The 26,681-nt window shown below is 50.6% G+C and overlaps 1 protein-coding gene across 1 annotated transcript in view; it reads right to left on the bottom strand.

The window, feature by feature from the left end:
• LOC135816368 (inverted formin-2-like) overlaps window positions 1–26,681 on the bottom strand; it is a 34,625-nt gene that overhangs the window by 3,680 nt on the left and 4,264 nt on the right. The window contains exons 2-15 of the mRNA XM_065329658.1: window positions 22,227–22,342; window positions 21,856–22,015; window positions 20,134–20,167; window positions 19,510–19,651; window positions 17,943–18,812; window positions 15,685–15,852; window positions 15,171–15,232; window positions 14,254–14,356; window positions 13,684–13,769; window positions 13,383–13,483; window positions 3,534–3,604; window positions 2,725–2,832; window positions 2,298–2,368; window positions 1,718–1,838 (exon numbers count right to left, since the gene is read on the bottom strand). Coding sequence (XP_065185730.1) covers window positions 1,718–1,838; window positions 2,298–2,368; window positions 2,725–2,832; window positions 3,534–3,604; window positions 13,383–13,483; window positions 13,684–13,769; window positions 14,254–14,356; window positions 15,171–15,232; window positions 15,685–15,852; window positions 17,943–18,812; window positions 19,510–19,651; window positions 20,134–20,167; window positions 21,856–22,015; window positions 22,227–22,342 — 2,213 coding nt within the window. The remainder of the gene's footprint in view (window positions 1–1,717; window positions 1,839–2,297; window positions 2,369–2,724; window positions 2,833–3,533; window positions 3,605–13,382; window positions 13,484–13,683; window positions 13,770–14,253; window positions 14,357–15,170; window positions 15,233–15,684; window positions 15,853–17,942; window positions 18,813–19,509; window positions 19,652–20,133; window positions 20,168–21,855; window positions 22,016–22,226; window positions 22,343–26,681) is intronic.

The following is a 26,681-nucleotide window of genomic DNA, read 5'->3' as shown; positions in this document are numbered from 1 at the left end:
CCTAGCTGAACAGTGTGTGGGAGAGGGTTGGCGGGCCGACCAGTGTAGATAGAAGCCGACCAGTAATAGCCGGAGGTGTCGCAAAGAGCGAATACCTTAACGCCAAAGCGCGCTCGCTTGCTAGGGATGTACTGTTTGCAAAGCAGTCTGCCCATGAAGAGAACAAGCTCCTCATCGATGCTGATGAACTGCTGAGGCACATACGTTTGCTTGAATATATCAATGAGCATGTCGGTCAACGGTGACAGCTTGGCCAATCGATCGCCTGGCACAGCGTCATTGTTGTCAGCGAAATGGAGGAACTGGAGAATGCCCAGAAACTTGTCACGCTTCATGATGCGCGCAAATCCAGGTGTCTCACTGAACGAATCTGTAGACCAATATTGCTGCAACTGAGATTTGCGTACTATGCCAGATAAGAGGTAAATGGCAATGAACTTTTTCATGTCAGGTACCGTGATGGGTTTCCAAGACTTCGCTCTGGAGTGCGGTGGCAGGTCAGGATTAGAAGCGATATACTGATCAGCATAGCGGTTTGTCTCACGCACTAGGAGCTCAAATACAGCATCTGGCAGGAACAGTCCGATGAAATACTCACTCCAGCGTCTGCAGGTGGCTGTGTAGTTAGGCCAGGCTGCACACTTAGAGCTGGTCCGGGATTTGCGTCATTTCGCCGCGTCCAGCGCGAATCGTCCAGTGCATCCGGTGAATTATCCACATTATGGACACATGTGTGGGTTATGAAATCACCTGGGTCAGCAGCAGCAGCAGCAGCAGCAGGCTCAGCATCATCATCACTACTTATCCGCGCAGGTTCATCTACATGCATAAACAAAAAATTAAACAAATTTGATTTTTTTGGAATTTTCCGGAAATACAAATAATTCCTTGCATACCTTCAAATACTGAATCGTCCTCGTTGTCGGCATCGGCATGATTTTGCTCGACAGTCATTGTCACCGAGTCATCAACGTCGTCCAATGAAGCGGCGGCAGCAGCTGCCAGTAGATCAAGCGAGCTACCGTCACCTCCACAACCCTGAGAATACGAGTCAGTACGAGCGTCGTCCAAATGCACGTCTGTATCGTCCCACGATCCGTCAGGTTCATTCTCGGACTCACTGTCCATAAATATCTGCTGGATGGCATCATCAAGAGACACCGATGTGGCCACCTAGTCCCCTCCGACCTCCAGAACTCCCAGACGACAGCAAAAACTGAAACTGGTCAAATTGTATTTCGCACTTACAAAATTTAAACGCGGATGGATCGCATGCACTGATGCTTCAGGATGCCGCGATCGCGGCTGGTGCTACATATCGGCACACGTCTAGGGTAGCGTACAGACACGTATTCACGAGTCGGCAAGCCCTATCTAGTTGGCTAGACCCCAAGAGAAAGCACCCAAATCGTATTGAAAAATGCGCATGTATACACGTCCTCAGAGAACCGGCACGGGGTTCAGGCGCGTGTATACACGTCATCCGCACGCAAAGGGTTAAGAATGATGATGGTAATGTAACGGCAGGAACGCAGCCCACACACACACACACACTGTTACAGGGTACAACTCCTTGCCCGGACTACAAACAATAGCTTAGTTTTCAAGGAATACCGATACAGTTTCAGTTTTAGACGGACCACCTTCCACAGTCTGCGTATCAATATCCCTCCTTTTATAGCTTATATGCCTATATATGGTGAAACTGTAACCTTACGTCCAGATAGTCCTTGGCCTGTTCCTTGATGTCATCCGACACGGTCGCTATGTTCTTCTGGGCCATCATGAGTCGGTTAGAGAGTGCACTGCACTCACTTTGTACATTGCTCACGGATAGCCTGTGTGTGCGCACAGGGTACAAGCGCGCGCACACATACGCACGCACACACGCACACACACACACACACAAAGGAAAGGGACAAGGACAAGATAGCTCAGTGGTCAGAGCATCGCTGGCCTCAAGCGAAGGTCCCTGGTTCGAGTCCTGGTGGTTACTTTTCCCGTTTGCATCTTTCCCTCCAACATGTGAAGACAAGATATTACCACATGTACATGTATATTACTGTCCGCAGATTGAGTATTGTGTATATTACTGTCAATGATAGGTCTTGAATGTACCATTTTTCTCAAATTCCGTACTGCGGACGAAGGAGTGATCTTCCGTACAAATACGGAAAAAGGTTGGCGGCACTGCTAATGAGTATGTCACAGTATGTGTTCCGGTCAAGGCATCAACACCACCCATCCATGCTAGCAGTATCTTAGTCGAAGCAAAGAAATGCCACCTGTCTACTCACCGCGTCGCCTTCTCCAGTATGTCTAGCTTCTGGGGCAGTCCGAGCAACTCCGGGTGCTTCTGTTCAATGAACTAGAGAAGAGTGTAGTGTAGCGGAGGGGATAGAGAACGAGAGAACACGAGAGTGAGAGAGAGAGAGAGAGACCGGAAGATGGATGGATGGACAGACGGACGGAGAGAGAGAGAGGATAGAAGACTAGATGGAAAGCCTGAAAGAGAGCATAATTGAGACAACTGGGCATACATTGCCGTAATTGCAGCCCTATTCTGCCAGTGATGCAGCGCACAGACTCTAAGGATGTGCATACTATTCACTCAATTCTCACATGAAACCCATCACAGTCTGAACAAAGTAGCGGTGTAGACCAGGGCACATACACACACGTGCAGTAACAGCACATCCTGTACTCGTATGCACTAGGGCTCACCTCTGCCAGGAAGTGCACCAGTGTCATACGCGGTGCGTTCGCACGCGTGTCGTCCAGCTTGAGCAGCGTCTCCAGACGAAAGCCAGCCGCATTGCCAGCATTTCCGCCCTATCCATTGATACATGAACAACGCACACTGATGATTATCGATCAGCTAACTTCACTGCCTGAGGTACCGTATCACTGATAGTCACGTTCCATGCATGCACCACATGGGTACTTCAACCATGTGTTTTCATGACATGTTCAAATCCAGGGCAGACAGCAGACACATGGCTACGTGAGCAGACACAGTTTCTCGGTATTCCGGGAATTTCCGCCCTGCGCATCTGGTGCATGTACGTAGGGCCTCTACGCAATTAGCTTAGTGGGGATGAACGTGCAAGTAATTAGTTGTGTCAATCAAGAGCACAATGCAGTGTTGTGGAGTAACAGGACGTGTTGGTTTACACAGTGGGCAGTTTCTAGTGGCCACCCATGTGTGCACAGAAAACCGGTCTTTATTGACAGGTGGTCTTTCTTTGCAGGTCTAGAGTACGTGTATATATGTGAAGGCATGGTCTAGTGTGTGAGATGACCGGCCACTTAACACAGGTGCTGGGTATCCTATTGCAGTGGTTGCTGAACACAGGTGTTAGATCTCCTATTGCAGTGGTTGCTGAACACAGGGGTTTTACCTGTAGCTGAACGAGGAATTATGTGCTAAAAAGTCCCAGTCATGGGTAAGTACATTGTATGTATGCGTCTACTTGAAGGAATGGAATGCAACATCACAGTTTCACTCTTGGTTTTGCTCAAGGTCTACGTACAGAGTTGAGGAAGTTTCCCACTGTCAGAACGATGAGGAAGACTTTGCGCAGCTCTTCACACTCGCGCACGTCTACAGCACCGGACAGCAAAGCAGCAACATGAAAACCACTCACATGTCGAAAAAACACACAAACTGTTTTTCACTGTATGCCAGGGTGTCAAGGGTCCTGCAAGTCGAGGGCACCAAATATGCACTTTTTTGGGGTTGGATTTCACGAGCGTAACTGGACTTGTACCCATGTACTTGTCGTAAACTGGCAATCCCGGGACACACATATACACTATTGTTGTCACATACTACTGTAAAAGCCATATGTCACGTCCTGGACGTGACCCTCGCGGTTTGACAGATCTTGTGACAGCAGGATCTGTGTAGTGTGCAGCTCTGTGATTGAGCTGTCACAATCTATACTATCACGTGGTTTGGCCAGTGTCTTGTCCCACGTGTTGAGCATGTAGGTTGAGCGGCACGCGCTGTTCCGCGTAGGTGTCATGCTTTTGGGTGTGATATCCCACGTTGGTGTCATGTCTCTTGGACATGACACATCGTATGATTCACCGCCGGAACCTGGTCAGGTAGGTTCTCGCGTGGAATGTTCTAGGTATGTTCCAGGAAGTTCTTGACTTCCTGGAAATGTACGCTCTAGGCTTCATGCAAGATCATGTGACTGAGAAGTCCTATTGATTTCCATGATCCCTTTCGCGCTTCGTGCAAGACACGAAGGGCCGTGCGCAAAAGAATGAGAGCTGAGTGCAGAAGAATGAGAGCTGAGTGCAGAAGAACGAGAGGCGTGCGCAAAAGAGCGGGGAACCGCGCGCAAAATGAAGGCGCAAAAGGAAGGCGTGGCAAGCGCGGTACAGCGACGCCGCGGTGACCCGCGAAGGGCCCGCCGGTGAAGTTCCCGGAAAAGGGACGCGGATATGAACCAACATCCCGCCGGAGTTACGCTGTTCTATCACGTCGGGTGAGCGGGCTCCCCGACGTGATCCATATAATTCCAAGATTCCCGCGGAGACGTAGGTGAGCGGGCTCCCTACGTCCCGATCCGGCTTTTTGCTCCGTTTGTGCTAATTATTCATTGTCGTTTTCGTTATTGAACTATTGATCTTTTGCTGTTTCCTTGCCATGCATGCGTTGTCAAACCTGTATTGTTTGCCGATTTCTAAGAACTATCACGCACCGTGCTTTGCACGAACTTCTCCATCTCGTTTCTTTGGTGCATAAAAGAACATTTGTCACCTCATAACAATCACAATTAACTCTCTCCCGAACTTGAGAAATACACTGAGTCTCTCAGACCCTCTACTGGTTGTCTTCTCTTCGTGTGTTAACCAAGGTGAGCAGAACACTAAGTTGGGTCGTCGACTATATTGGTCGACCGCCTGGCGGTTGGATTTGGTTGGGTTATGAGCGATCATGACAGGCAACGAACCTCGCAGGGATGCGACATTTGGTGCTGTGACCAGGATCCCAACGTCTGTGTTCTCTGTTTGACCTGGTTGTTGTAGATGCCACCCAAACGGAACAACCCGCCTACAGACAATTTGCGTGAGCTGCACGAGGCGCTCGCACAGTCGGCCGCCGCCCTGGAGGCCATGCGGCAATTTAATTCAGCGAGGGTGATCCGTCGCTTGCAGCAAGGGCTGACGCAGCTGCATTCGGCCATTAGGTCACTCAACGCGGCAGTCGAACCGTCTCGCAGTTCATCGCCAGGCCCCGTGAATTACCGGCAGAGGGATGGTGCACGGTCCCCGGGGCCCTCTCCCAAACGGCCATGCCGTGGGGAAGAGGGGGTCCCCAGGACCAGTCGGAACAACAGCGTCGAGCGTCCACGCTCGGTGTTGGCGGCGACAACGCCGGGACGGCCGCCGGCCAAACCGGTTCACCACCCTGCCAAAGACCGGCACACGAAGGCTACCGTGGCCGCAGCGGGAGAGGCGGCCCCAAAGCCGCCTCCTCCTGCTGTCGCGGCGGAGCGCGAGGAACAAATGAGACGGAGAGAGGCGGAACTGGCGACGGCCAAGGCTGAAGCCCTGGTCGAGGAAAATTTGAAGGCGGCGGAGGAAAGGATGATGGAAGACTGATTTCATTATTCACCCTCATATTCATAATCTCAATCCTGAACCGTGGCCAGATGGCACAAAAATCAAACTGCTCGTGTTCTGTGGGTGTGCTAAAAGACAAGGAAGTTTTTACTTCCGTGGTCTTGTGGAAATTAGCATGCAGGGACATCAGGGGTTGAGGCGGGAATCCTTTGGGCAGCTGCATAATATTCGAATGCATATATGGGTGACAGTGATAATAACACAGCACTGAGAGAGGCGGGTAGAGAGTGTAATGGTATTCAACAAGTTACGATCAGGCCAGACTTGTAGGACACAGTCTGGTCTGTACGGGACGGAGTTAGTGCATGTAGTCTCTACATATGATTTCTGCACGCGCACGCGGCCTAAAAAGCACGTGCGCCAGCAGGAAGATGGAACTACACCGTAGTACACGCACGAAAAGCGTGTGTGATAGGGTGGCTGAGCCAGGAAACTGTCGGCAGCCCCGGAACCAACTAGGGCCCAAAGTACTAGTGCGTACCTGTACTTCGGACCTAAGCGCCAGCTCGGCGGTAGCGCGGTGATTCGAGACCACCACTACTGCCGCACGGAGAATCCTAAATACAGCAGGTTGACTGTACCCCGCACGCAGAGGTGCGAAAACGGCCCAGCTCAGGCGCGGCCGTTCCGCATGCACGTGTCAAAACTTCGGGTCCATTAGTTCAATCTGATGGGGGGTCCCGAGGCCAGTGCAGTGTGCCATAAAAAGCTGTCACCGGAGTGCGAAGTCCGCGACACAGCCGGTGGTTGTGAGCACGTCGACTTGCGCCGATTCCAGTACGCGTACATAAATAAGGGCCTGCGGTCCACCAGCATGTATGCGTGACGCGACGTCTGGGACGACGTCGATAACGGGTTTTGGAGCAAGCCATACCAGGCTCCTCCAAAGAACGAGGAGATAACAGCTAGTTTCCGACAACTAGCCTTATGCCACGTAGGCCGACGCCGACGGCGCAGCACGGGTCACCATGGTGACGCGCAATCTTAGGCCACGTCAGCTAGGTCTGGGTACGTGCTCGACGCTGATTGGTCGAATATCCTGCTGGAGGGGAATAAAAGGAGGTGCCGAGGACAGAATTCGCTCAGTTGTCTTCAGCCCTCCTGAGGATCGCGACAAGCTCTGAGCAAGCTAGTGGCCATCTTCTTGGTTGTCAAGAAACTTCTTGAAGCAGTGCTTTAAGTTTGTCTTGTTCTTGAGGTCTTGGTTCTAAAAATGAATCAACGCCAGAACCCTGCTGCAGCCGCTCCGCCGGCCCCAGCACAAGCCGTGCGACCGGCTGTGATGCCGGAAGCATTTAACGGCACAGGAGATTGGGTGGAGTACCTAGAGTACTTCAACCAGTGTGCAGCCGTGAATGGCTGGAACAATGCGCAGCGCGCACAATTCCTAGCCGTACGGCTGCGAGACGCCGCACAGAAATTTCTCGCCTCAATTCCGGCCGCACGTCGGGCGGACTGGGACGATCTGGTGGCAGATCTCAACGATAGGTTTGCACCGGCCGGCATAGCGCGGCAGTACAAATCTATGTTTAGAAATCGGCGACGACGCGGCAATGAAGATTTCGGTCGCCTCGCGGACGAATTACGACAGCTGGTAGGGCGGGCATATCCACTTATGCCCGGACCTGTCCAGGAGGAACTGGTCCGGGACCAGTTCATCGATGCAGTTACGCCTAACGCCTTGCGCTTGCGTCTGCAAGAGAATGCACCGGGCACGATCCAGGCGGCGGTTACTATGGCTAACCACCTGGAACGGGTTTGGCAGAAGGAAGACGCTGAGAAGTCTTCTCGACTGCCCCGCACCTTTGAATTAGGTCCGGAGCAGTTGGTTACCGCAGCAGTGGAGCCAAGGGGCCTGAGTCCCGAGGTAGAAGCCTTAACCAAGGTCGTAGCACGGTTGGCCGAACAAGTGGAGCGTAGCCTCCAGGTTCAACAAACCGTCCAGCCACCACCAGGGGCATGTTGGGCATGTGGCCGCATGGGTCACTTTCGCTCCACCTGCCCCGAATTGAATCAGAGGCCACGGGCCCCTGCGGCACGTGGGCCTGGACCCCGTTATCAATCCCGTCCTCGACGGGAGGGAAACGGGCAGTGACCGGAGACGGGGACCAAGTCTCCGGTCAGGATTATGACGGAGGTCCAATCCCGAGCATCAAGGTACCGGATGCTCAGGAGGATGAGGGACGATTGGAACTCGTCGCTGCTCTGGGACGAGCAGCGGAGAACCATAATGGAATGATGATAGATGGCGCGGCCAACGGTATACCAGTCACCATGCTGGTAGATACTGGGTCGGCGGTCAGTTTGATGTCGGAAGCCCTGTTCCGGGATTTGGGATACCAATTGGATGATCTCGAACCCCCGAACAGTGACATCACATTTTGTGGGGCGGATGGGCAGAGGCTCGATGTATGCGGCAAGGTAGTCGCTTGCCTCACTTTGCGTAGCGCAACATGTTGGCACGCTACGGCGGTGGTTCGTGGACTCCACTATCCTTGCCTTATCGGTCGGGATGTGTTGTGCCGAATCCCGTGCGCGATCACGTCCGAGAACGGTAGTTTGCACTTTCAGGCCGATAAAGCCGAAGTGTCGACACTTGACACGGAAGACGTTTGCGGAAAAGTTCACGTTCTCCGTTTACGGAAACGTGTAACCATACCCCCTCTCTCAGAGATTACGGTTAACGCCGTGATCGAAGGAGATGGCGGTGTGCCGCCCTGTGCCATTACGGAACCTGACGGCTGCCTGAGGGGGCCTGATGATGTTATGTTGGCCTACGCATTGGTATGTCCAACGGAAGACGGCGTTCCCGTCCGAGTTTTGAACTGCTCGGAGCAGTGTGTGTCTCTGGGACGAGGCGCTCGGATCGGCCGTCTGCAACCAGTTTGCGCGGTGGGTTGCGTGAGCAACGAAGAAGGAGGGGACGGTGGTGACCATACAGGCCAGGAGGATGTGATTCCTGGGGCCGAAGAAGTATGGTCTGCACTTCATATTGGACGAGGTCCTAGAAGTGGAAAGGCTGTGGTGGGGGAGGATGATTTGGATCCGGACCCCACGGGCACAGTGTTGGCTGACCAGGGGACGCCCTGTGTCGAGGAGCCGGGTAGGCGAGACTCATCTGGGGAGGATGAGTTGTTGCGCCTGAGGTCCCTCGTTGCTCGCTATCGGAAGGTATTCGCTATGAGCTCGGCCGAGCTGGGGCGTACTTCGGTGCTCCACCATCGGATCGAGACTAATGGACGAGGTCCAATTTTCCAAGCCGCACGGCGCTTGCCGTGGGCTTCACGAGAGTCCGCCCGTCAGTTGGTTGAGGACATGAAGGCTCAGGCTGTGGTTGAAGATTCCTGCAGTCCTTGGTCTTCACCGATTGTCCTTGTCCAGAAGAAAGATGGGTCGACTCGGTTCTGTGTGGATTACAGGAAGTTGAACGCGGTTACGGAACGGGATCCATATCCTCTTCCGCGCATCGATGATACCCTCGACGCTCTCAACGGGTCTACGTATTTCTCGACCCTTGACTTGTGTTCAGGCTATCATCAGCTGCCAATGGCGGATGGTGACAAGGAGAAAACTGCTTTCTCGACTCCCGACGGGCACTACCAGTTCACGGTTATGCCGTTCGGAGTATGCAATGGCCCTAGTTCTTTCCAACGGCTCATGAGCATTGTGTTGAAGGACTATCAGTGGCAGATCTGTCTGGTTTACCTCGATGATATCATCGTGTTCAGCCGGACATTTGCCGAACACCTCGAACGGTTGGAGGCTGTCTTTCAACGTCTGTTGGAGGCAAACCTACGTCTCAAACCCTCGAAATGTTTCCTCCTGCGGCGACAGGTAGAATTCTTGGGACACGTCGTGTCTGATGAGGGCGTGGGCACTGATCCCGCCAAAATCCAACGGATTGTGGCGTGGGGCAGGCCGGCGAATGTTGGAGAGGTGCGTGCATTTCTCGGGTTTTGCGGCTATTACAGAAGGTTCATTCGTGCCTTCTCAACCGTGGCACGACCCTTGACTGATTTGACCCGGCAAGACAATTCTTTTGTCTGGTCCGACCAGTGTGAGTCCACTTTTGTGGCTCTGAAAGAACATTTCACTCGTGCACCTATCTTGGCTTACCCCAGGTATGGTCACGATGCGCCACCGTTCATTGTGGACGTGGATGCAAGTGGTACTGGTTTGGGCGCTGTTTTGTCACAGCTTGACGAAAACGGAACTGAACGGCCAATCGCGTACGCGAGCAGGGTGACCTCTGCCGCGGAACGCCGGTATGCCTCTACCAAAAGCGAGCTGCTTGGGGTAGTGTGGGCATTCAAACATTTTCGCTGCTATTTGCTGGGGAAACATTTTCTGGTCCGCACGGATCACAAAGCGTTACAGCATTTGCAGACTTTCAAAGATCCACCGGCGATTATCGCTCGTTGGATGGAATTTTTGAGTCAGTTTGACTTTGACGTGCAGTATCGCCAGGGCCGTGCTCACGCGAATGCCGATGGGCTATCCCGACAGACGTTGCAGCCTGTGGCTGTTGCTGCCGTTTCAGTATCGCAGCTTCCAACTCTGTTCGTCCAACGACGAAACTGGTCACTTGCCGATTGGGCTGCGGCCCAGCAAGCCGATCCTGACCTCGCGCGTCTGCGTGAGTGGCTGACAGCATGTCCTGCCGACCCTGATCTGAGGGGTGTGAGCCCTGACCTCCGTAAGTTTTGGCGAGGACGCCAATGTCTTGTTTTACGGGAGGGTGTGGTTGGTCGGACATGGAGTGGGGATCCAAACAATTTGAAATCCACAACATTTCAAATTTTGGTGCCCGTAGCAATACGTCCCAAAATTTTGGAAGAATACCACGACTACTTGGGTCATGTGGGAATGCAACGAACGCTGACTCAGCTTCGGACTAAATTCTACTGGCACCAAATGAAACGTGATGTAGTGGATTGGGTGGGTACTTGTGGGTCGTGCTCTAGAAGGTCTAGACCAGTCGGTCGTGGACATGGAGCACCCTTGCAGGTCACCTGGAATGGTTACCCGTTTGAACGGATCGCCATGGATTTGATTCCAGGGCTCCCGGAAACAGCAAGTGGCAATAAGCATATCCTAGTGGTTATTGACTACTTTACTAAGTGGGTTGAGGCGTATCCATTACCAACAATGGATGCCCTGAGTATTGCCTCTGTATTCGTGGGTGAGTTTGTGTCCCGTTTTGGGGCACCCGAAAGCTTACACACTGATCAGGGTCGCAACTTTGATTCAAAGTTGTTCAAAGATGTGTGCACTCTTCTTGGCATCAAGAAGACACGTACTACTGCGTATCACCCTGCGGGGGATGGGCTTGTTGAACGGTTCAACCAAACGCTCGAGCGTCTGCTCTCGCATTACGTTGACCAAAATCAGAGGAATTGGGATGTGCAGTTGCCGGCAGTGCTAATGGCATACCGCGCCACTGAGCAATCCAGTACCGGGTACACACCAGCGTATCTCCTGTTTGGGCGTGAACTGTGTTTGCCACAGGACGTCGCGTACGGCCTTCCTCGTGCTGAGGGGGTTACTGAGCCAGCGCACGCAAAGAGTTTGCGTGAGCGTTTGGCTGAGGCGCATGCTACGGTGCGTGATAGGCTCCGTGCTGTACACCAGCACCAAGCTCATCTGTATGATGCAGGTGCAAAACCAGTTTCTTTTGAAATTGGCGATTTAGTCTGGCTTTTGGTTCCAGCAGTACCTGTAGGCACTGCTCCTAAGCTAGCTAAATTGTGGAAGGGCCCTTTTACAATTGTGAATAGGCTCTCTCAGGTCGTGTACCGTATCCAGGACACCGCCGGCGCAGCTAAGCTGCAGATTGTGCATGTAAACCGGTTGAAGAGATGCCGTGTGAGGCCTGACCATCTGCTTCCAGCAGTAGGAGAGGATGTCACGGACTCAACCGATTTGCAGCCACTAACAACGGCAGATGATTCTGCCGGCTCTGGGTCGTATGAGCCTGATGCTACCGATGAGTTGTATTCGGCCGATGACGACGGTATTCGTGCCGAAACCTATGGTGGACTGGATGTGCCTCCGGCAGCTCCAGTTGACTTGCCCGATGCACCCGTCGCGGCACCTGGGGGACGACCTGTCCGAGACAGGCAGCCGCCGCGGTATCTCGCTGACTATCATGTTGGTTGAGTACAATCACGGGGACGTGATTCTTTAATGGCGGGGGAAATGTCACGTCCTGGACGTGACCCTCGCGGTTTGACAGATCTTGTGACAGCAGGATCTGTGTAGTGTGCAGCTCTGTGATTGAGCTGTCACAATCTATACTATCACGTGGTTTGGCCAGTGTCTTGTCCCACGTGTTGAGCATGTAGGTTGAGCGGCACGCGCTGTTCCGCGTAGGTGTCATGCTTTTGGGTGTGATATCCCACGTTGGTGTCATGTCTCTTGGACATGACACATCGTATGATTCACCGCCGGAACCTGGTCAGGTAGGTTCTCGCGTGGAATGTTCTAGGTATGTTCCAGGAAGTTCTTGACTTCCTGGAAATGTACGCTCTAGGCTTCATGCAAGATCATGTGACTGAGAAGTCCTATTGATTTCCATGATCCCTTTCGCGCTTCGTGCAAGACACGAAGGGCCGTGCGCAAAAGAATGAGAGCTGAGTGCAGAAGAATGAGAGCTGAGTGCAGAAGAACGAGAGGCGTGCGCAAAAGAGCGGGGAACCGCGCGCAAAATGAAGGCGCAAAAGGAAGGCGTGGCAAGCGCGGTACAGCGACGCCGCGGTGACCCGCGAAGGGCCCGCCGGTGAAGTTCCCGGAAAAGGGACGCGGATATGAACCAACATCCCGCCGGAGTTACGCTGTTCTATCACGTCGGGTGAGCGGGCTCCCCGACGTGATCCATATAATTCCAAGATTTCCGCGGAGACGTAGGTGAGCGGGCTCCCTACGTCCCGATCCGGCTTTTTGCTCCGTTTGTGCTAATTATTCATTGTCGTTTTCGTTATTGAACTATTGATCTTTTGCTGTTTCCTTGCCATGCATGCGTTGTCAAACCTGTATTGTTTGCCGATTTCTAAGAACTATCACGCACCGTGCTTTGCACGAACTTCTCCATCTCGTTTCTTTGGTGCATAAAAGAACATTTGTCACCTCATAACAATCACAATTAACTCTCTCCCGAACTTGAGAAATACACTGAGTCTCTCAGACCCTCTACTGGTTGTCTTCTCTTCGTGTGTTAACCAAGGTGAGCAGAACACTAAGTTGGGTCGTCGACTATATTGGTCGACCGCCTGGCGGTTGGATTTGGTTGGGTTATGAGCGATCATGACAGGCAACGAACCTCGCAGGGATGCGACACATATATATAACGATGTGCTAACTCTAACGAGTTAACGAGGAGAAATCTGTCGTTAAAATAGAAATCGTTATACAGAAATCGATACATATTATACTGTCCTATTGAGCGTTGAGAATAAGTGAGAATCGTTACCTTTGGTACACGTAAACCAGTCAATTTTGGGAAATCGTTATATATGCACCTGGTTAGAATATTGGCTTTTACAGTAATCTACAGGGCTTGAAGGCAAGGCTGTGCTAAAGAGAAGTGGAACTATTAGCAATATCTTCAACTATCCTTCAGCCATTTTCAGCCTTGGGAAAATGAACCGCACCAGGACTGTTTACTTTAAGAGCAATGGGATCGGCACCACTTCATGAAAGACGCGTGCCAAGTGTTGTGTGGCAGGTGATAGTGTGTAACCTACCGTTGCAAGCCTGCAGAAGAGTGTTGACCGATGGCCACAGGCTCTGCAGGCCCTCAGCGACGTCCAACTTGAGTAACATCACCTTGACCCGGAAGCGGTAGCTAAGGTACAGTGGAACGGAAAGCAAAGTGTTCACATCGAATACCATGACGTTCTTTTTACACCAGTATACCATGCAACTTCATAATAGTCACACACACAAGCAGTGTGATTTGCAGTGTGTCTTCCACAGCACTGTACTATGTGCTATACACTGTACCAATGTGCAGGCATGTCGACTTAACAAAACACTGCTTCTTACTGGTTGAGCTGGTCCAATGCCTGGTAGAACTTCTCTGGTGTACCGAGCAATGCCGGATCACCCTTGTAGCTGCGTATGAGTTCGGTCTGCGACAAACATACCCAGCAAGATATTATCACATCCGTTGCCAAATTTTCTGACAGTGCACGACCCAATGAGGTACACATGTCTACACTGTGTGCAAACGGTTGAGTATTATTTAGATTCAACGAGAGGTTTCTTACCAGGGCTTCCGGTAGATCCGGAAGGATCTATCATGATTCTCTGCCTTACACAAATCAAGCACGCACTATGGACCAAGGTAGCACACAACTAGGGTAGTAATTATCTGGGACAAATTGCACCACTTCTTTCCTACCAATACAGCGCTCGGGACAGTGAGGTTCACCGTCAGGAGTGAGCTGTTAAGACATGTGAGTGGCCCTTGAGTGAACTAACGTTAAGCTCGGTGCACTACACAGCCCGGTAACTAACTATGGACAGTGGGCCGTGCAGTCGAATGCTACGCTGCCACCCTGATCACGGGGACGAATTCCACTAGCTAGCATGACATCACCGCCTCTCTCCTACCTGGTCACTGTCCGGTAGCAAGACCTCTAGAGACTTCAGCTGATCGGCTTCCACTTGTGTAGTGTCCAATTTCCTGATCAGTTCAACAAATTGATCTATACTCCTGACAACCGAAACAACAAGTGGAGACAGGCAAGAGTGTGTAAAGCAGACATATGAGCATCTGCCGCCAGTCTTTGCAATGGCCAGGGGGGGGGGTGAATACGCTGATCACACACGTGTCTTGTTAGCTCAATCCAAGCTGCCAGGCACTAGAGTAGCATGCTCCGCTAACCCAAGGTGTACTCTGCATGTTATATGCACATGCACACGGATGTACTTATTTTCTGGAGGCACTGGCTATCATATTAGCAAGTTACCATGTATCCGTGTCCAATTCCTGCTTCCTCTGTAATTAATAAACCTTAGCTCGCCGTGAATGATGACTGTACTGAGAACGTGATGTCTGGCTAGTTTACAGATGTAGTGCAAGAACTGGAGGGCCTCACACACCAGTGGCATAACACATGACCACACGCACACACAGCTAGGATACATGACCGCATGCATACACAGCTAGGATACATGACCGCATGCAGACACACGATAGGATTTGCATCAAGCAGAGTAGGCAACATCAACGTCTTAGTCGAGAAAATCGCCGTTTCAGTCAAGACGGCGAGCATTCTGCCAAATGTTCATGTACATCATTGTACAGTCAACCTTGTGGATAACGACCTGGGGAATAACGACCTGGGATATAACAACTCGTGCACAACACAATCTTCAGACCTAGTGACCATTTGACTGCATGTTTTCAACCTCACAAATAGCAACAACTCGTGAACAACGAGACTTTTCTCATGCACTATTGAGGGTCACTGGTATCTGCCAGGCTGACTGTACATCTGCTACAAAAGCCGTGTAAAGAAACTCACAGCTTGAACTGCTTAAGGAAGATGGAGACATTGAGATGGACTTTCCCATCCAGTAGTGTGACCTAATGTATGAGGAGCACAGGTAAACACCATGACATGACAGCTTACTTACACGTTCACCATGTTCAAGGACACTGTGAGAAATTCAATTGTGATTGTATATACAACTCCATCCCGGCAGCAGATGGAGGAAACTGAGTGAACCTGAATACCCCTCAACTTGTGGCAAGTCACAGGCACAAACAAAATAACCTCACTTCAGCAGAGTACACATGTCAGCCTTTACCAAACAGGCATACTCGGCCCATATCTGATCCCACACCCATTTTTGAAAGATATCAATGCCTGCTAGGAGTAGCTGCAGGTCAGACTTCTCCAGGGGTTGTTGACCTGCTATAACATTTAGGTATACTGGGCAAAAATGTTGCACACACGTTTGTCCTGGCTTTGCTTAGCTTCTTTGTCAAATAGTCCCACTGAGTAGCCGCTGGGCAGTGTTTACTGTCACCCTTACCACACTCGATTCCTTCTTCTTGTCCGCCTTCTCCTCTTTCTTGTCCTCCTTCTTCTTCCTTTCCACCACCTTTTGGCTGAAGAGCTCTTCGATGCGCGGAAGAGAGCTGTCGATCTCCATCGTATCCGACGCAATGATGTTCTTCCACAGGGCCTCACTGGGCATCACCTAGTATAGATGTGGACAACACCAGCAGAAGAGTGGAAAGGGAGACAGACAACAGTGGACATAAATGGAGGAGTCTATTTTGGTACACTCCAGTCGGAGTTTTACACGGCTTCTTGTTAACCCTTTCACTGCCAGCTGACCACTCAAGGTGACAAGGCGGCTCCCTGCCAGGCTGCCAGCCGAGCTGTACAGCCTGGCACTTTTTGCCTCCATCTCGAAAAATCGAAAGGCCAACTTCTCATGGATTTTTTGGTACTTTCTGTACGGAATATCGCTTTCCAAAGTATACATCGTAGGTAGACAACTCATAAAGGAAGCCATTGCCGTCGAAAAAATCGCGAAATCCGAAGTACAAACGTGCTGCGCTAAAATCGCGAAATCCGAAGTACAAACGTGCTGCGTGCTCTAGCGCCAGCCGCTGTGCAAAAATGCATGTCATGTCATGCGAAAGTGCGCCCTGCGCCGCATGCGCTACATACACTATTTACACGATCGGTCCGGACACTCGCGAAGTAAACTTAGTTGTTGTTTTGGAGAGAGAAGCAGATCCTTTTTTTGTTAGCTGGGATTGAAAGATCTGCCAGTGGACCGGAGAGCTACAACACTGGAAGCAGAAGAGACGGCGTGCGGAATTTTCTCTGTCTTCGTGCCAACAGGACTTCAGTTGCGAGAGACTTTCGTCCTGTTGTTGCGGACGAAATTCTAGTTGCTGCCACCAGAAAACTCGGAGAACGAAACGATCGTAAGTCGTTTGGTGAAGCGGATCGTGTCGGTGAACAGCTGCGGAATGTTCTGCCGCCATGGTGGTCGTTTGTTCTCCCGATTAGCAGCAGTCCGAATACATTTCGACTTCGGAGAGTGAAGCGCTCCCCTGTTCCGTTGACAAGCGCGGCGTTCGCGGGTGTAATGCACTTTCGCATCAGCTTGCAGTAGATCGTCAGGTATTGAGCCTGAGGTAGGTGTCGTTGTAGAAAGAATATAATTATGTTGTAGCTGACATACCTGTAGTGTCTCTTGACGGTGCTGGTCGCCATTGTAACGTGGTAGTTCTTAGAACATTTTAGTTCTGGACTCGGTGAGCGCCAGCAGCGCTGTTTCCGCCAAGTTTGCAGTGAATACGTCCGTGAGGAATCCGTCGTGTGGTTGTCTTTACCCGTGACTCCAACCGCCTATCGCAATCGATAGCCGCCTGGAGTCTTGGGCAATGGCTAGGCATCAAGTCTGAACCAAATGTCATGCTCCTTGCAATGAAAGTTGACGGGAAAGAGAAAAAAACTGGCACCGACTCAGGAAGGTGGAAGTGCGTGAGAGCCGATTTCTTCCGCGCCGCTCGGCTAAAAATCAGATGCGCATTTTCAACGACGCTGGTTCGATTTTTTTCAAATGGCAACCCATGCTTCTGGCAGCGTATTTCGATGGGTATGGACCTCTTCTAGGGCCTAGTGGCCCTCTACCACGGCTAAACATCTCCAATATCCAAAAATAGCGGCCCAAACTGGGTGAAGTCTGCCTGTCGACAAAAGTCGACGGTGGCACTGGGGACTGCATGTTTGCTTGTCGACTTTCGTCGACAGTGGCACTCAGAGTGCATGAATGCGCTGTCGACTTTCGTCGACAGTGGCAGTGCAAGGGTTAACCTAAGCAACTGTACATAGAGCATCTCCGGAACAATTGGTGACCATGAACGCGGTAAGGAGCCGTGGAGTGAAACACATAGGCCCAGTGTTCTAGCCAAATGGGTGTGGGGGGGGGGGGGGGGGGATACAGAACCTTGGCCTGAGTCAGTTATACAGCGAAGATGATTTCTTCACGTCTTCTTGCAGGCAATTGATGGCTTTGTCATTTCTGCCACCTGCTGAAGTAGCGCATGCTTTCGCATTCGTTGAGCAGACGGTGGAAGGTTATATGAAAGATGATCGTGTTTCTGATCTTTTGACTCAGTGACTTGACAACCCTGTCATCCCAGCTTTTGTTTGGAATTGCCAAGGAAAGGATGGGCAACATACTCCCCCCCCCCCCCCCCCTCATAGATATGCTACAGCCCCCCCCCCCCCCCCCCCATGATGTGTAAACCAGTGTCACAAACTCACCTTCTTTTCATGGAGCTTTCCCCAGTTGAGTTTCTTCATCTTCTTGCTGGGCCTCACCCTAGTCCCGGGCAGACTCATCTGCTGCGTAGCTGGTGCTCCACATCCTCCAAAGAAACCGGGCATTCCACCTGGCGGAGGGGGAGGTCCCATTCCGGGCATAGGAGGAGGGGGTGGTCCGCCCGATCCGGGCATTGGTGGAGGGGGAGGAGGCCCACCCATTCCGGGCATAGGAGGAGGGGGAGGAGGTCCACCCATTCCGGGCATTGGAGGAGGGGGAGGGGGCCCACCCATTCCGGGCATAGGAGGAGGGGGAGGGGGTCCACCCATTCCTGGCAGCGGGGGAGGGGGAGGAGGTCCGCCTATTCCGGGCATTGGAGGAGGGGGAGGAGGTCCACCCATTCCGGGCAGTGGGGGAGGGGGCGGTGGTTCACCCATTCCGGGAAGTGGGGGAGGAGGGGGAGGTACACCCATTCCGGGCAGCGGAGGAGGGGGTGGTGGAGCTGGCGCGCCTGGTAGAGGCGGTGCTGGCGGAGGCGGTGTCGACTTTGTCAGCGATGTTTCATTTCCGTTCACTACTGATGCTTTGCTGTCCTTCTGGGACGACTGATTAGCATTCTTATCCGAAAGTGAGTTATCATGTCCATTACACAGTCGATTGGTGGAGTGTTTGTCAGACTGCATTATCTGCTCGCTCGTCTTGACGATGTCCTCCACATCGCGACTCGTCTCCAGCACCACGGCCCTGATGAGGACTTGCTCGGCTAGTTGCCACTGCTCCTTGGCTCTGCTCAGGTTGTCTTCGCTGTTGTTGATCATGGTCAGGTGGTGCAGGATGTGTCGCAGCGCTGGCTCACAATGGGCCTTCTCCGCCTGCAGAACAAGACACACATAACAACCAGGGGCGCCGGAAGGCAAGTTGGTGTGGTACGGTCAGCCATCTGAAGTACAATTCACTCGTGTGGGAGGGATGGATGAGGCGAAATTTTTGGGAAATTAGAGCCCAAATCAGTGCATTTTATTGATTCACAGGGTACTTGGGGCAAATAGTGGTACGGTCAATACCGTAGTGACCGTACCGTGTCCGACGCCCCTGACAACACACATAACTTTTACAGAACACCACAGGAATCTCTCCACCGCATTCAGCAGCACGCACAACAACAGCCTTCACCTTGAAAGCCTTGGAGACAGTGCAGTACACACAGTGGGGGGGGGGGGTCAATGTGGAACACAGCACCTACTAATGGCATGGCAGCACATCACTTTGTAAACCAGCTTTGGCTTATACGCACAATATTTGGACGACACGAAAGTCGGAGAACGTACCATTGCAGTATTTCAGCCTGACCTTCTGTCAAAATGACGTTGCTGCGGTTGTAATTTTCGAGCTTGCTCACAACTCTACACGTCCTTGTCTGCTTCATGCAGTACAGGATACATGTTTCACAAGATAAAGCCTGATCCAACAACTTGAGCTACATCGTACTCTAGGACATTCTGTTACCCCAGCTTTCCATACATGGTGGCACATCCTTGAACTACGTAGGCAATGCTGTACTGGACTTACACTGCGGCAAATATCGGTGAAGAGATTGGTCAGCTCTTTCTGCTCGTCGACATTATCAACGGACAACCCATCCAGCTCATCCTCGGCCACCAGGAGGTCGAACACCTCCAGCTGAATGAGCACGTCTTCGTCCTCCGTGGCCCTGGAGAGCACACACAGTGAGGAATATCTTAGGAGTGTGACCTACACTCTATCGGTCGCCGAAGAACTGGGGGGGTCAGCCTCGTAGCCTAGCCCGTTCTTATTTTCATGTACTGCACTCTATGCACAATTGGGTCACCGTGTATACATTGGTATGCTTTGGTGGAATTCTAGCCTGTTCGTTCTCCGGTGCCCATCAGTACTGTACACGCTGTCATACACGAAAGATGCATGTCGATTTTGAACAATTTCCATAAGTACTGGCATGGACTTGCTGCCCATTTGCCAGAGGATCAGCTGCACCACACATTCAAAAATAATAGCACCCTGCAAGCAGTTGAGTTATTCAAAGTGCAGTTGACATAAACAGGCCGATCCCAGGAGTGCTAATTTGCGGCACAAGTATTATGCTTATCTGCTGCAGCTATTGGTGCACTACAGTACCATAATGCACGTATTTCGCCTTCCATGGCCACCACTCACCGCAGTAGTCTCAGGATCGAGACGAAGCCAGATGCTGTCACGGCGGAGAAGAAAAACAGCAGACACAGGTACACATGTATGAGCACACACGCACATGCATTCCCTGGTTTGAATGTTTTGTACCAATAAACTGATGGATCAGTTATGATGCAATCATTTCTATTGTATTGTATTGTATCTAGGGTGGCAACGAGAACAGGCAAATTGCCTAATGACAATGGCACCACTTCCGTTTGATAACCCATTAACAATGCTCTTTTCCTAATTTCAACCAGGCCCGAAAAGGGTTTATACTAGTGATGTAACGAATAATCGATTATTCGAATTACCGCGATCTCTTGGACATCAATGAATAATCGATCGGATAAAATCTAGGTCGAGGTTCGAAAATTCGAATACCGTATATGTATAGGATATTGACCAAGACGAGGTCTATATGGGAAATATAGGCCGAGTAAAAGACCGAGGTCCGCTGAGGTCTTTTACGAGGCCTATATTTCCCATATAGACCGAAGTCGAGGTCAATATCCTATTTATCACGATTCCTTTGCCATAACCCCAAAATTTGAACGTTTAGGAGCTATTGTAACCTTTTTAGTATAGCATGTGTACTATAGTGTACATAGGATGTTGCCTATTTTGGGTACAAGACTGTAAGAACAACAGGGTTCAGCATCTGCAGCACAGTGGCTGGGTGGTATAAGGGGTTGCTTGAGGTTCATACTGTTGTGAGTTCGAATCCTGCTTGTTCTCTTCCTTTGTCTTCTTTCTTTCAATTTTTCTTTTTGAAGTGGAGAGAAAAATTCTAATTCCCTCCAAAGTCGAAAGATTACAATGCCTAAGTGGTCGATACAAGCGGTCGATATAAGCGGTCGATATTGCGGCGATATGGGTAATATAGGACCAGTCAAGGATCACGAGAATTAGTGGAGGTCGATATAGAAGAGTGATAACCTCTATTATACTAAGCGCCGTGCTTATATTTTTTCAACACCCCTCTACCCCGTGCTTATATTGGAGACCGCGCTTATATCGGAGACCGTGCTCATATTTTTTCAACCAATACATCCGTACAGAGCAAGAAGAAATACATGCTAGATATCATGCATGCCGCATTGATTTCCACCAAGACCGTGCTGATAATAGAGACCGTGTATATAATGTTTCGAAAGGTGCTCACAGTGTGCTAGTATTAGAGACTGTGCTAGTAATGGAGACCTGTGCTTTTAATAGAGAATATATGGTATCCATGGGCGGGCGATGTCCGTGCGCTGCACACCGCACGCGACTAGATCTGTCGACTTGAATCAGTGCATAAACGTTGAACTGTGTTGCAGACAACGACTAGACTACGCGGGGTAGACCATGGTAGGCTCTACTCTGACTCGAGTCTGAGCGCTTGTGTTGTGTGTTTGCTACATTGTACACTTTTTGTGGAATAGAAGAATAATCGTTTGTTCGCTTGAGTGGTATTCGCTAGATTATTTCTTCATAAAATTCATGGTTCGTTACATCACTAGTTAATAAGCATCATCAGGAGAAAATCTACATTCAAAGGGCATCAAACCTAGAAATCTGTTCTTTCAGCACTGAATGAGCCAACCAAGGCACGTCATATTGAACTCCCTGTACATACTTCGAAGCACTACTAAACCAGATCCCCCCCCCTCCATGACCCAGGAATCCATCATGAGGAGCCGCAAGTTCCAAAGCACCACTCACCTTGCAGCTCTGCATGGATTGCAACTCTTTTTTGCAGATCACGCTCCGCTTTCAGCAAGCAGTTGAGCAGCGCCAGCAAACTGCTCTGATAAGACGGCAGCTCCTCCGTGCGAAACTGATCGATGATGAAGGCAAGGCGCTTTGACAAGCCACGTGAGGACTGCAACATAGAAGAAGCCCACCATCAGAGTGGTATCAGAGCAGATAACATATGCCCAGTCGAGAAATGGGCAAGTGTACAGGTTGGGGAAGAGGGCAAATGCCAAGGTCGGGATAGTATGCAAGCGCGTAGTCTTAGCAGAGGGCAAATGCCTAGGTCTGGAAGAGGGCGAATGCCTCGGTCCGGAAGAGGGAAAGTGCCCAGGTCTTACCGAGTACTGGGCGAGAACATCAAGAACAAGACAATAGCCGGCGGTGTCGTAGAGGGAGAGGCAACTCAGCAAGTCAACCACTTGGATCTTAGCCATGACGTTTGTGCTGCCCAGAGCTGCAGTGGCACGCACATGCAAGCAAGGAAAGCATAGCATGCAAAGCTGTCAGCTGTAATCCATACTTGAAACTGTCATGATTTACATAATCTCAGTAAAAGCCGCATTTCCACAGGCCCTGGCACTCACTCAACGAATCCCAATTTAAAAGAATTCTTGGTTGCGAGTCCAATCGAGTAGCCTATGTGTATGATTGTATAGTTGTGGCCAAAGAGATCCAGCCCATGAGCCGAAGGCAGCACAAAGGTTCACGCGGGGCCCCAGCGGCCCTTGATTGGGCTTTCGGACCGTGCATGATGCAATTGGAATAGAAGCGCAGTGCTGCTTTCTACTTGTGGGTCCGATTTCCTTGTTGAATTTCTTTGGCCACGACTGAAGTTACTCATCAAATGTACAGTAGAACCTTCTTGTGCGGGCGGGCGCCTCCGGACTGACTAGTGTGTCTCCAGACTGACTAGTGTGTCTCCGGACTGACTAGTGTGTCTCCGGACTGACTAGTGTGTCTCCAGACTGACTAGTGTGTCTCCGGACTGACTCTAGTGTGTCTCCAGACTGACTAGTGCGTCTCCAGACTGACTAGTGTGTCTCCGGACTGACTAGTGTGTCTCCAGACTGACTAGTGTGTCTCCAGACTGACTAGTGTGTCTCCGGACTGACTAGTGTGTCTCCGGACTGACTAGTGTGCCTCCAGACTGACTAGTGCGTCTCCAGACTGACTAGTGTGTCTCCGGACTGAAGTGTGTCTCCAGACTGACTAGTGTGTCTCCGGACTGACTAGTGCGCCTCCGGACTGACTAGTGTGTCTCCGGACTGACTCTAGTGTGTCTCCAGACTGACTAGTGCGTCTCCAGACTGACTAGTGTGTCTCCGGACTGACTAGTGTGTCTCCAGACTGACTAGTGTGTCTCCAGACTGACTAGTGTGTCTCCGGACTGACTAGTGTGTCTCCGGACTGACTAGTGTGCCTCCAGACTGACTAGTGCGTCTCCAGACTGACTAGTGTGTCTCCGGACTGAAGTGTGTCTCCAGACTGACTAGTGTGTCTCCGGACTGAAGTGTGTCTCCGGACTGAGGGTGCCTAGGCTGAATGGTGCCCGTATCTTAGTAGCTTCCATGACTGGGAAATACACTTCAACCATATTGGATATGACGTGTTCAGTTCAGTTGGACGCACTTTCCCCAGACTAACACCATTCACAAGCACACACCGTAAAGAGCCGAGGGATATGATCTCCTATGCGGTGAAATACTTCGTGGCCGACCGCCAAAATTGGACGGCAGGGTTTGAACGAGGGAGGTACCCGGCGTATACAGGAGGTCTGGCTAAGAGGGGTTCTACCGTGTGTGCTCCTCCGCACATGACATATGCAGTTACATGTACTTGTATGGCATGTGTCGAAGAAACCTGTACTCTAAGTGACCACCTATCTTCAGAGGCCACTGTGTGTGTCAGACCTGTTTATGCAGTGCATTGTAGCTAGTGCAGGCTGCAGTACAGAGTCGGACTACAGACTGAGTGGAAAACCAAGCTACTAAAACTACACAGCGTACACTGTATTGCAATGAAACCTGCAAAAGACGACTGCTCCAGGGACCAACATGTGATGGCTGTGTAAGGGTGGTCTCCTTTTCCAGGGTATAGTATTTTGACTGGAAATAACATCCCTTAGGCTTAGTCTTAGGTACAATGGTCCTCTGGGAGGGGTGGTTGCCTTATTTGTTGTTGTTGTTTGGCTTTATTTAGAGTGGAGTTCCAAAACAGGCCTAAACCTAATGACATGGTCCTACTGATGACAATGGTCCCACTTATTCAAGTGGTCGCCTTGACAGGTTCAACTGTACTGTGACTACAGATGAACTAACTATTACTTGGTGGTGGGATCTTAGGAGTATCTGCACTCTGCTTTATGCAAGGCACAAGGCATAAGGGGCTTGCAGGTTGCAGCTGTTCCAACAGTGACGCATGTAAGGATAATCTCAGGCTGGGCCATGGGGAAGGATGGTTTTTCTGACAAGCATCTCATGTAGAACTGTGACCATGCAAATCTGCCCTTGCTTGTAGTGTTAGGCTAGCAGAACTGCAGAACTGAGCTCTACTGTACAGTGCCTGCTGCCAGTCTAGTATTGGCGTGGTTGGTTCCTTGCTGCTGGCTAGCTGCTGGCCCTGGAGAGTGGCCCTGGTCATACTCAATCTTGAAAAGGGTGTGGTAGATTTACTGGCACCCCAAGTAGAAGCAAATGGTACCATAAATACCCCACACATGACTCTCTGACACACACACAAACACACAAACACACACACACACACACACACACACACACACACACACACACACAATGTACACTACACAGTATACACACACAACCCTAGTACATGTAACCTGCAGCTATGGCCCCCCATACTGGCCATAGCTAGGTATGACACGACTCCAATTTCCAATCAAAGCAAGCGTGCCTTACACATGTACTGTATGATGTACTAGGTAATGGTTTGTAAACCGGGAATGGAGAGTCACAATCATCCAGGACAAGGGTGAAACCAGTGATGTACTACTGCTGGACTGCTCTAGTACAGTACATATTTGTAGTACATGTACATTAGATGTGTCTGCCTTGAACACAATGCACAACATGTCAGACACTCAACTGACTGTACATGTACATGACATTGTACTCATGTACTGCCAAGTCTGTGAATGACATTTTCCCTGAAATCCTCCTCAATCCACACATTTTTAGTTTTCCCCTTTTCACAAAGTGTTTGTTCATAAAGTTGATTGTTCCAACTAGGAACACACGCTTCTTGCCAAACTTGACACTTGTGGTGAGTCAGTCAAGTGTCAAGTTCGGCAAGAAGTGTGTGTTCCTAGTTGGAATAATCAACTTCATAACTATTACCGCCGAAGTCGCAACTTCTAAGTTTGTTTGTTCATATTTGTTTCAATTATTCAGAGATTGAGTTGGATGAAGATATCACTGCATGGGGCTTCGGTCCCACAGTGTACTATACATGTGCCCTAAGCCTGCCTGAGGAGAGACCAAGACACCAGGACCTCAACTACTCTTCAGGCTCTGGTCCTTTTGTTGATGCTTTCTAAGACTAACACATGGGCTGGATAAGATAGTATAGAGGGAAAGCCAACCGTTGAACCAGCCGCATACGCTGAAACGTCACCCGTACGTCCTGCGACCAGTCGGCTGTCACACTGTACATGCCTGTTTTCTATTGAGTTTACTGGCCGCCAATTGATAATGACAAAACAGGCAGCACCGTGACTGGTGACACTTCACAGAGAATGTTTACTGCAAGGGCAGGGCCTAAGCCAGAGTTTCCACAGTGAGTCAAGGGCATTGCACTGAATTCCAGCCTTCTTTCCAGACTAGTGGTTAATTTAAAACAAGGGAGGGACACAACACACATGACATGATACTTTGCTTCTCTCAACACGGTGTGGGCCACTTTTACATCTCGTTAATGAACTCATGGCCAGGACAGGTGCAGCAAACTGTTCTTGTTGAAAAAGTGATGCCACCTTCTTGGAAGCCCAAATGGCCCAGAACCCCATGGATAGATGTCCTAGCTTACGCCAGCCAATACACTCAGACCTCGTTTAACCGCACACATCCGTTTTCCACAAAAATATCTGGATAGGCGAGGGAACACACGTATTGTATGCATGCATGGCATATGCTGTAAATCGGTAACCAACGATTTTCTTCCGGATGGCGAGGGATCCGGATAAAAGAGGACCGGATAAGCGAGGTCTGACTGTGCATGTACACCCAGAAAAGACAACCTAACCCTGCCGCTCCCAGTAGCCTGATCACAAAGAGCACAAGGTGTGCCGTCGATGCTGCAGAAAAATCAGCATAGCAGCTTATGGCCACCCCTTTGGCTCCTTGCTCTCCTGCACGACATTCACATTCCAATGTATGGCTTTGTGACTAGTGGGCGAGGGAACCGGATAATCGAACGCACATACTGTATGTACGGATGACATGTGCTGTAAATTGGTAAATCAACGTGTTTCTTCCTGATGGCAAAGGATCCGGATAAAAGAGAACCGGATAAGCGAGGTCTGACTGTACTACAATGTACTACAGCTGTACTGAGTTGCCTGCCCACATGTGCACAAGTAACAAATCTACTTCGAAGTAGTTACAACTACTTACAACACCTATCCCCAACACTAAGGACTAATACAAACTGTTATAGTGCTATATGCTAGGAATAGCCTAGGAGCAAGATTAGATGCACCACCTGTCCATGTAACAGGCTTCTGTAAGAGATGGAATGCTGGTTGGAATGTGGAATGCATGTATGATTCAGTGACAAGT

The sequence above is a fragment of the Sycon ciliatum genome, chromosome 1 (assembly GCF_964019385.1).
Source record: "Sycon ciliatum chromosome 1, ocSycCili1.1, whole genome shotgun sequence".
NCBI lineage: Eukaryota > Metazoa > Porifera > Calcarea > Leucosolenida > Sycettidae > Sycon > Sycon ciliatum.
This window is presented reverse-complemented; position numbering and strand designations above follow the sequence as displayed.